The 11,842-nt window shown below is 33.1% G+C and overlaps 1 protein-coding gene across 1 annotated transcript in view; it reads left to right on the forward strand.

Annotated features, from left to right (window-relative positions):
- Window positions 1-5,733: 5,733 nt before the first annotated feature.
- Window positions 5,734-11,842, forward strand: part of LOC106456997 (gamma-aminobutyric acid type B receptor subunit 2-like) — a gene marked incomplete at its 5' end in the record, with an annotated part of 83,939 nt that continues 77,830 nt past the window's right edge. Inside the window, one exon of the mRNA XM_022383005.1 lies at window positions 5,734-5,871. Coding sequence (XP_022238713.1) covers window positions 5,734-5,871 — 138 coding nt within the window. The remainder of the gene's footprint in view (window positions 5,872-11,842) is intronic.

Raw genomic sequence — 11,842 nt, forward strand, 5'->3', positions numbered from 1 at the left:
CTAAAAAGAAGACTTTATATTGCTTGTAAGTTTGTGAAATTTTTGTTTATAAATCATTGTTTATAATAACTATTTGTAATAACTGTTATTGTCAATTGTATTGCTGTGTGGATATTAAAACGTATTTGTTTTAAAAAAGAAAACTGTGTATCAATCTTGTTGGCAAATATCATAAACTGACTATATATCGGCATATATTTAAATACTAAATCCAAAGTACAATTTAGCTACTAAATTTAAAGTATCAATTAACTCAATTTCAGACCATTTGAAATTCTAATACGTAACAGTCATGCATGCATATATATGTCTGTGTGTGATGCATGTATATATGTGTGTGTCATGCATGCATATATATGTGTGTTTGTGTCATGCATATATGTGTGTGTGTCATGCATGCACATATATATGTGTGTGTGAGTCATGCATATATATATATGTGTGTGTGTGTCATGCATGCATATATGTGTGTGCCATGCACATATATATATATGCGTGTGTGTGTGTCATGCATATATATATATATGTGTGTGTGTGTGTGTAGTTTCTTGAGAATATAGCTAGGTCAACAACCTGTCTTTATTTCTCTGGTTGTTTTTAGAATTTGTATGATTATGTACGTTTAAACACAAACTTTAGTTTAGTGTTTATATATTTGTTAGAATTTTTCTAATTTACGTAACTAATTCAACATAATATTTCCACTGGTATTCTTGTAAAATAAAATTGCTTAGACCCGATGCTCACTTATCTCGAACTTTTTTTAGGCTATTTGTCACTAGGCTATAATTTGTTCCCCCAAAATTCAATAAGATAATAAATTATTTCACAAATATTCTATCACGTCATAATTCTTATTGCTTGCCTGGTAGCTACTTTTTTATCTTTATTTAAAAGCATATTTGATGCATTTGCAGTTTACTTCCAGTATTTTAGTAAGCACCAGTAGTTAAGGTTCGTTTGAAAGTTTTATTTATCATTCACACGAAAGCTTTTAAAAGACAAGGCTACGTGCATTGGTTTTAAAGCTTATTTGAGAACGGCGTTTCGATCTGTATTTTTATACGTATTTAAATTTGCCCGTGTAGTATTTACAAAATATACGAATCACGGTCTCATACGAGGCAACAGATTACACTTACACACATAAAAATGGTGCATTTTGTAACAAATGATACCTCGATCATCAAGATATGTCACTATATGAAAGTTATTGAAGGACGTTGTAGAAATGTAATGGAAATATGCACAATGAAACATAAAATGTACACAGAAAGCTTGGAGCTTTGTTTCATTATAAGCTCCATGTTCTTCGTTTTGTTAGTGGATTCTCATTCTCGTGGGAAAGGAACCATGACTAAGTTGTTTGTTCGCGAGTTGTTCGATATTTCTGAAACGATCTAAAAGGAAAGCAGAAAAACAAAACTGGAAAAGAAAAGTTTGTTAAGGAGTTAGAGTAGTTGAAATAGTATATTCAAATTACCTGAAATGTAGTTTGAACACAGTTGCGTGTTTATAAGAGGTTTTTAAACTGTTGCTTTTTGTTGAATGTTTGTGAACAAGTGATGTAGTTTTAAATATTAAACAAAATGTTTCCATGTGCCAACCTAATTCAGGAGTTTGTTTTATTTAAGTAAATTGTAATTTAACTTTAAATTAATCTTATTTACATAGAAATCATAGTGTTTATACTATTGTCAGAAAAATATGTCTTAAAAAAGCAGCTTAAAATCTTTAGCATCGCTAAGGTTAAACAAAAGTCTAATGTTACAAACATGGAATTTTACTTATTTTCTTCTCAGTTGATAAAATTATAACTCTTATTTCCGTATATTTGTTACGAAATTGTTATATATATATCCAAGCTACAGTTTAGATTATAATGTAACTGCAATACGTGTGGTCGTTTGCTAGGCAAGCTTCAATCTTAGGCTCTCTCTTCCTTTCTTCCTTTTAGGCATTGTGAATGCTTTGTTTATTGATTAATATTTTTCAATTAATCGCTTTATTAAGTCATTACCGAAATAATGGTCTGTAAAACAAGGGACTGACTTATAAGATTAGATTCAGAAAATATTCCAGCATTTTATAAGTCGATAATATTGGGATGCGCTGCATGTGTGCCATTTTGTGTTACAGTATGCTAACCTTTATTTTTTGAGTGCTTAGGTACTTACTAAAGTAGAAGTTTTTACAAACGAAACGAAATTCGTACCTAATTTCTTCGTGAAAACAGTTACACATCTGTATGTATTTGAATTTAAAAGAACTCTCGCTTAAATGTTTTACATTTGGGCTGTTCGTGGTACTGAGTCATTAAAAATCCAACATTCTTAAATCATACTTATATTTTGAGGGCGTAAATTAAGTCAATTTAAATTAGACTTTAGAACAAAAGTACAAATAAGCTAATGTAAGGTTGAAAAAAATAAGAAATCTGATTAGACTATTAATAATTACAGTAACATGATTGTTCGTTCTTGTGTTATGCAATTATATAATATATGATTTAAACGCCCAAAACCTAAAATATTGTTAAAAAATAAAGTTAATTGTAGATGTTTTTGCCACCCCAACATTACTGCTTAAAATCAGAAGTATGTAAAGATAGCATTCCAGATCTATCTTTTGTCTCCCAAAAGTTGTAACCCAATAAATATTTCGATTAACAACAGAAGTCATTATTTGGGTTCAATGATGTTTTTTTTTTACCTCTTTCAAGCTTAAATTTCAATGCTTCAAAACTTACCATTCAAAATGTTTTAGCAGTATAATATCAATGCTTTACAAGACAATGGTCAATAAAATACTTTCCGTCACGTTAAGAGCTATCTGATCAAATGTGCATATTTGTCTTTAGTATTGTTTTTCTAAAATGAGATACCAGTTAGTCTTAACTCGTAAATAGGATTGCGATAGATGTCATAACGTTTAAAAAGCTTATAATCACTTGCAATGATGATATGTCATATGCTTTGTGCTCTCATTTCATCTTTTGGGTCTATGAATGCGCAAGTGGCTGGTGAGACCAATTCTTGATGTACACAGGCGTGTGCAGTGGGGGCATGGAAAATCTGTCTTTGTAACACATGTCATAGATCAGTTGTGTCTTACAGATTCCAAGTAATTGCGTCTGTCCTCTTCGCAGGGAAATTTACATTCATTGTTTTTACTTGACGAATTATAGAAAAACAGGCAAATAATACATAAAGTTATAGTGTATAGTTCGCAGGGAAATTTACATTCATTGTTTTTACTTGACGAATTATAGAAAAACAGGCAAATAATACAAAAACTTATAGCGTATAGTTCGCAGAGAAATTTACATTCATTGTTCTTACTTGACAAATTATTTTTCTTTATTCATGATGCCACTTTCATTTTGTTTAATATTCAGTTATTTACTCTAAGCGTTAAACTTCATTAAGTTTAAGCACTGTTTGATGTTAGTAATAAAAGCTACCTGTACATCTTACCTGTTATTTTAGCATTCACTTAAGAAAGTGTTTAATGAATACACGTCCTGTTCTAATAGTCAGACTTTAAAACTTTCCACAGCCAATTCACTTGTCACAAACATTTAAACCAAGCAACAGAGGAATAACGTCTAATATTCCGAAATAGTTTAGCCCTTATTATAAGATCTGCACAACCAGTCTAAATGACATAGGTGAATGATATCTTTCAATCGATACAACAATTCTAGACACCAAACACCTCCGCAATCAATCCAATGATACTAAAGATTAAGTATTCCGCAACTAATCCAACAATCATAAATTCTGAGCACCTATAACTAATTCATAAAAATATTAAAAATCAATTACTTTCACAACGAATTTCAGACTCATAAAAATCAAACACTTCTATGTCAGTCTTGGATGTTTAATTAAGAACAATTAAACATGCTTTTATCCTGAACACAAATAGGCGAACTGAGTGAACAAGGATTCTCTAGTGATATGTTTTAGTTGATAAATTTAAGTAAAATAAGGAGAATTAAAAAGGCCAACATTCGCGAGCGAATGAAATGCAACCTGTCTCCCCATGGCCAATTTTGACAAAAGAAAAATCGTGAAAAACACACAAAAAAAAATCGAAAAAGAAAGTACAATTTGGGGTTTTCGTGATCTATTCTTGTGTGTGTAAACTGACCTACTTGTAATTTAGTGTAAAGACACCTTATTGCAGGTTCCAAACAGTTATATAGACTGTTTTCGGAAAAAATTAAACAAAAGACAAAAGTTCCAAAATTGCCTATAGCTCTACTTAGGACCTACAAAGAGTATATTTGTACCAAATTCAATTTACATTTGTCGAAACAAGGCTAAGTAGGTGACCAAAACTCCAAAAAGTATCGGTTTATTTAACCTTTTGGCTCACCTAAAATGGCCAAAAATTGGCATATCCCATGTTTATGTTTGTCAATTTTTGGGAACTGAAAAAGTCGTTGTACCAAATTCCATGTAAATTGGTCAAAATGTGGCAGAGTATTGACAAAAACATCAAATTATGAATTATGCCTTTTTTGGGGAATTTTGACCCTCCTAAAAAAGCTCAAAGTGGAGAAATCAAACTTTTTTAAATCAATGTATTGGGCGCATGAAAATTTATATTTGTGCTAAGTTTCATCTTGATTACTGTAAACACGACCGCACAGGAGCCCAAAATATACGTTTTTGGGTTGTTTAACTTTTGACCCCATAAAATCATTAAAAAAGCCTAAAGAAAAAAAATTAAAAGGTCTCTAGGCGTATTGGACCAATGTATAACACTACCAAGTTTCAAGTCAATCCGCTGAGAATTGAAAGAATGTCGATCAATTGAAAAGTGTCTGGAAGAAGAAGAAACAATAGAAAAACAGTATTCTCTTTCCGGTAACATAATTAACTTTGTGTCAAAAAGCTACAGTCTGGTATTTAGTTTTCACACCTGATGAATAGCAGATAAAATCTATCTAATCCAACTGTTGTGAACAATCAGTCTAATATTTCAAAATTAAATCCATTAATCATAGACCTTCACTCGCAGATGAACAATGATTTAACAAACAATCACAGACATGTGTAATTAATCATGATTTGAAAGTATCCGTTTTCCAACTTCCCATCAGCAAATCTTGCATTGTCATATAATATTTCACTTATACTTTTTTATTTTCTTCACATTGAAACAGTTAAAAATTAGAAAATGAAAGTAAACTTTCAGATTACACTAAATAGAAATTATTGTAATATTTTGTTTCTTGTATTTGAGATTATGTATATTAGTGAAACACATAGTTGGAGTCCTGAAAATCCATTTAATAAAATTCACCCTTTTATAATAAAATGAGAAATAATCACATTTGTTTTTCTGATATAAATTGTGATCTTACGGAGTAATCAGTGGTTAATTGGCAAGGAAATATCTAAAGACATATGTGATGATGAAAAGCTTCTATTTTTCTCTTCTAAATTCATCTAAATGTTCCATTTCAAAGATGTAAAAATTGTGTTTAATTTTGCACTGCAAGAATTACAGCTAATAGGAATTGTAGTTAACAAATACCCCTAATTTGAAATTACACACGTGAAAGAAATTTACTGGAATAATATTCTATGAACGTTTTTCTTTATGAGAGATATTTGTAAAAGTTTTATTGTATACGTTAAAGCAACATATAGATATATGTTTAGCTATTTATAAAAGTAACAAAGATAGAAAATAAAAGACGTTTATTTTACAATACAGTGTGATCCGGCTGTAGGGATGAAAAGTTTCTTTGACATGCTCTCCAAAGAGCCTCTCAAAGTGGTCCTCTTCGGTGATGCTTGTACATCGGTAACAGATCCAATTGCCAAGGCGTCTGAGTTCTTCCAACTAGTTCAGGTGAGCGAAAAACAATTTGTCTGTTAGCTGGACTTCACGCAAAGATATATAAGAACTATCAGCGCTAGACTGTTTCTCATTTTGAAGTATTAGACTGTAGGGAAGACAGGTACTCCACCACCAACTCTTGGGCTAGTATTTGTATACTAAAATTGTGCATCTTGTTTCTCTTATCTATTTGTCATTGAAATTTGTGTCATTAGTACATCCCAACTGACATTGGTCGCCTTGCAGGTAAAATTCGTGGTTCTGTTTGTTTAGCTCTCTTGTTAATCCGACAACTCAGGTACTGTGCTACTTACTTGTAAGGGTGTTGCAAAGCAGTCACATGGGAAAGATAAGCTCTTATGGTTTTCTTGTATTTTAAAGGCTCAAATGAATATTTTAATTAATTTCTTATAGTTTAATTAATTCAGAATTATTTTAACGATATTGTAGATAACTAGGCTAGGCTTAAAAATTGTTTTACCGTTTGCCATAGTTACATCGTTACTTTCAAAGTAGTGAGGTGAATAACATTCATTAATCTCCAGTTTTTTTACATCAAATACAGAATCTTCTCTTCCTTATATTAAAAAGTAATGAAGGAAAAATTAAACTGCAATTAATTTACAGCAGTCTAGACCCTCATGAAGATTGTAGTCTGTAATCTTCCCACAGTCTAAGAGACTTAATGTTTGTTGTTTCAATTTCATTGATAAACAAGAATCACTGAGCAAAAATGCAATAAAGAATTGTTTATAGACTTGACTTTTGTCAACTTCATCTTGAGTATCATCTCTGCCTTGATTAGGGGACATAATGTCAGCAGCGATCACTTCGTACAGTACTGTGCAAAAGTGCTAGAACAAGATATTTTGTCATTCTTTCCATTTTCTGGAGTTAATTCTCCCATGTCTTTACAGAATGTAAATTTTAACACTATGGTATTGTTTCTCTGATCTCTGTTGACAACTGAATGAGCCAGGGTGAGAATATTTATCATTCTTTAGAATTCCCATATACTTATACCAAGGACATGTCATAAGGGTTCTGCTTGAATAAACATACTGATCAAACTTAGGGTCTGAAATAACTGTCATGGTATCCCATGCAGTGTCTTAAATATATAGAAAGAAACCAGCAAGAAGCTAGACTATGGTACCGGTATATGCTAGAAGAAATCAGTTTAATAGCCCTCCACAAAAAAACTTTGATAAAAACAGTGTTTAACACTATATATTAAGTTTTGTTGTCATGCAACGGCCCAAAAAAGCGCAGGAAATTGTCAGTAGAGCAGAGAGTTCGCATAAAAGTTTTACATGATGCTGGTTGAACTCTCCGACAAATTGCTGCAGACTTGAAATGCTCCACAAACAATCTCAAGTACACCATATATCGTGAGACCGAGACAGGTGAATTTGAAAATAGGAAATGAAGAGGCAGAACACCTAAATTCCATAATACTGATGTTAAGTATTTTCATTTATGCAGCTTTCGAGACAGAAGGAAGACTACCACTAGTCTCGAGCATGAGATAAATGATCATGTACCAAATGACAGAAAAGTGGCCAGCTCTACAGTATCAAGAAGACTCAACTAGACTGGAATATTTAGTTGTATAGCTATTTAAAAACCTTCACTTTGATCTCTAAATATTGTCAAGAGACTGAAATGTGCTAAAAAATGCAAAAACTGGACTGTTGATTATTGAAAAAGGGTGTTTTCGACGGATAAGTCCCAGTTTGAAATATCTGGTTCAAGACGTAGGTTGTACGTCCGGCGGAAGCGAGGAAAAGATACTTACCTCAATGCATAGTACCTACCATGAAGCATGGGGTAGGCAGTGTAATGGTTTGGGGTGTTTTTCTGCTGAGGCTAAAGGAGATATTTGCAAAATAGATGAAATAATGGACCAGCGCAAGTACCATCAGATACTGATCCATCATGGTATATCCAGTGATATGCGTAAAAGATTCTACTACCAAGAAAATAATGATCCCAAACACTCATCCAACCTATGAAGAACTTACTTAGCTAAAAAAGAAGCTGCTGGAGTCAATCAAATGATGCAAAGGCCACCCACAGAGCCCCGATCTCAACCCAATTGAGCAGTTCTGGGATTTGATAGATCAAAAACTTGACAAATCAAAAGTTTCTTCCAAAGAAACTTTATGTGAGTGTATTAGTGACATTTGGAATAAAATCCCAAAGGACACTTTGATTAAATATGTTGTAACAATGCCTGAAAGGCTGTTTGCGGTTATTAAAACAAAAGGGAGACACTCAAAATATTAACTGTTTCCTTGTGCAATCACTTCAACTGAGTTTCTGTTGTACTAAATATGAAGATTAATACAATTTTGATTTTTCACCTGTGATCTACCTTCCATTGTTCTTTGAAAGTAGCCTGAAATCAAAATGTTGAATTTGTCCTAACACTTTTGCACAGTACTGTATGTGTGAAATGTACGTGAAGATAGGTTAGAGATAGCATAATACCCTGATACTCTCATATATGTCTCTATCTTTGAGCAAAGTCAAGGCAGCAACTGTTGTAGAACGAACATCTAATTCTGGTGGAACAGTGATACTAATAAACTGAAAAGCACACAATCAAGACCAGCCTGAGTTCATATAGATAAGGCATAATTCAGCCTAGACAAAAGAAGAAAAGGTTGTAAATTCAACCTGTGTCCTTACAGGCAGTCAGCTTCCAAAGTGTGATACGTGGAATGGGATAAATAGGACAGCATATCTTACACGCACTTAATTCTTATACTACCATAGCTATTCTTATAGCCGAAAAATGAATCAAAAACATATCTGTGTCAGTCATTTACAATAATCACAATAACCTACTCCGCACATATGAAGATCGAGGCTTGATATCCAGGTGCACATACATTAACCAATGTAGTCATCGTGACATTCAAGACAAGCTCAAAACCACAATAGTCCCTCTATACAAGCTACAACTAAATGCAAGTAAGAAAGCAATCTATATTTTGAACGAAACACAGAGAGACATAAATATACTTCTAAAGATAGAACTCCAGGTCCAGATAATGTAACAATCTCTAGCTTTAAGAAACTTACAGAAGCCAAAACATTCAATTTAGCGTCACAGTGTCAGTATAGCTGAACAACAGGCAATAGCCTTCGAATATGGATTGATAACTTTTTTAAATTCTAAGGCCTGGCATGGCCAGGTGGTTAGGACGCTCGACTCGTAATCTGCGGGTCGCGGGTTTGAATCCCCGTCCCACCAAACACACTCGCCCTTTCAGCCACGGGGTGTTATAACATGACGGTCAATCCCACTATTCGTTGGCAAAAAAGTAGCCCAAGAGTTAGCAAAGGGTGGTGATAACTAGCTGTCTTCCCTCTAGCCTTTCACTGCTAAATTATGGATGGCAAGCATAGATAGCCCACGAGTAGCTTTGCGCGAAATTCAAAACAAACAACCAATCAATTTTTTATCCAAACCCATGAAGGATAACTTTCGTCTTAAAGACCATTGAATGAAATTCTACAAAACATAATTGGCAAGATCCAATAGGAGGTTGTAGCTGGAAGATTTGTCTTCAACTACTTCTACACCCATCATTATCATAATGGAATAGAAGCCTGGATAAATCCTACTGAATTTGAGGCTGTTACATGGGAAGGTTCAAAGCTAATCAGAAAACATTGACAGTAGCTTTAGAGGTAGAGTAGATATATTAAAACGATGTTAGAGCCACATTACATAATTACAACTCTTTTCACCACATTAGATCATAATCTATCTGACGATCGTTATCTTCACAATAAATAGCCCTTCAGTGTGGTTTCTCTTGCACGAGGCTCCGATATAAGGTTGTCACGTTCAAAGCATACAATTCATATCCACTCTATCCATAATACATCAAATGTACAAGGATAATTGTTTCCCAGTGCTCATTACAAAAGTCCAAATGCACAGAAATCCATAAATAATATTAATCCCGCAGAGGAACAACATTCTGCATTATGCTGGTAGATATTTAAGCTTCCTACAAGTAGCACAACGGTGGAACTGGAAGCTTTAAAGGAAGCTCCTCTCTGGATTCCTGAAAGCATTGAACCAAAAACAGACTATATCACCAACATAATATTTCTAGATGAGTCGCAGATAGTACTGGTTTTCCCCTGGTGGATGGTAAAGTGTTTGGTCACCAGTGGGGTGACAGAAAGTAAAAATCACTAGATGGTAGGACCACCACCTGGATTTATATTACTGGGTCATACAGGGTTAAAGTTAGACGAAGAAGCTTATAAGCTTGAAACAAAGACAAAACCTACATAAAATGTGACACACCTCTACTGGCTGTATATTAATCTCCTCTGCACTATGTGGTCTTTATCAGTATTCAGAGAGAATAAAACTGCTGGAAAATAAAGTACTGTATGGTGTTACTATAGAAGCAAATGACTGGTAATCAATATGACAATTTATAGACAAAAGGCCACTGGTAACACCAGTAAAAGTAACTATCTTCTACAAAACAACCACCTGAGGTTCGGTGTCTGTCGGTGCAACCTTTGGGATTGCCACTTAGTATTCAACTCAATCTAAGCATAGAAAATGACAAGGAATAGAAATCCTAACACATGGGTTTTCCTTCTTATTTTATTGTAATGAAATAACGTTCAAAAGAAGAGGTTAATCTCGTTCACACAATCAATAACTAAATCATTTGAAAATAAATCTCATTCACACAATCAATAACTAAATCATTTGAAAATAAATCTCATTCACACAATCAATAACTAAATCATTTGAAAAGAAAGCATCAACTATTGTTTGACTTGGGAATATATTTAACATTTCTGTTCATTTTGTGCAAAAGGTCAAGAACTGAGATAATAGGAGAATAAAAAGGCATGATTCAATATCAAGTATTATGATTAGCAAGTGGAAATGGCCGAGTTATTAGTCACTGAACACATACTGCACTTTCATCCGTGGGCGCATTACAGAATTAACAGTTAATCGCATTATTAGGTTCAAACAAAGAGCTGTACAAAACCCTCGTGGCAGTTTCTGGCTGGAGTCTATCCTATGGTCAGCAGTTAAATAATTATGAAGGACTATGCCTGAAGCTAGGAGGTCTCTGACTTTACCATTTAGCCTACGTGTAAATAAGGTGATGTTGAGGCTGAAAATTCCGATCCTCACTAAGATAATCTTATAGTACTTTAATTTCCCCATAGGTTAATGAGCGTATTATTCGAAAAAATGATGTGATAAAATTAAATGTAATAAAAAGAAGAAATGTATGTTGGTAACTGAGCCCAAGATACAACAGCTAAATATAAACAAATAAATGTTCACGAAATTTAATGTAAAACAAAACGCATGGAATATTTATAGATCAACAGTAGACGTGCCTCAGAGTGCCGGTCTATTCCGTTATTTTCTAAATTATTAAATCCAGTAAAGGGTCTCGAGTTATTTTGTCAAAATTTTCTCAATATTTTCCTGTTAAAATATACATGCACGTAATATTGTGACAGAGTTTATATAAGGCGTGACGCTTTTTAAAAGTAGAGCAAAGTTTTCCATTTAATTGATTTTTCTTTTCGTCCAGATCGTAGATAAAAACATAAGTACTCAAGAAATGGAATTTTCTTTTACAATCATGTGTGTTCGACAAATAATTCTTGAGATGATTCTTTCTTGAACTTATATTATTATTCTGGTAAATTTTTCCATGAATTTCTCTAGAGAAAATTTTAAAGCTTCTTGATCCATGCAAAGAACTTATACTAGTCAACATTTCTTTCTTATTAAAATATTTCATATGTACCTTGCAATGTCAATGCTATAATAAATATTTATTATGTACGTATGATTTATATGTGTGTATATATATATAACTACACTAAAATTATTTCCCATTCCCATGAAACATAACAGAAACAGTATCAAAGCTCCGATGTTTCGTCTTTCAACGTAGTTAAATTA

This window comes from Limulus polyphemus, unplaced genomic scaffold, assembly GCF_000517525.1.
Source record: "Limulus polyphemus unplaced genomic scaffold, Limulus_polyphemus-2.1.2 Scaffold14, whole genome shotgun sequence".
Taxonomy (NCBI): domain Eukaryota; kingdom Metazoa; phylum Arthropoda; class Merostomata; order Xiphosura; family Limulidae; genus Limulus; species Limulus polyphemus.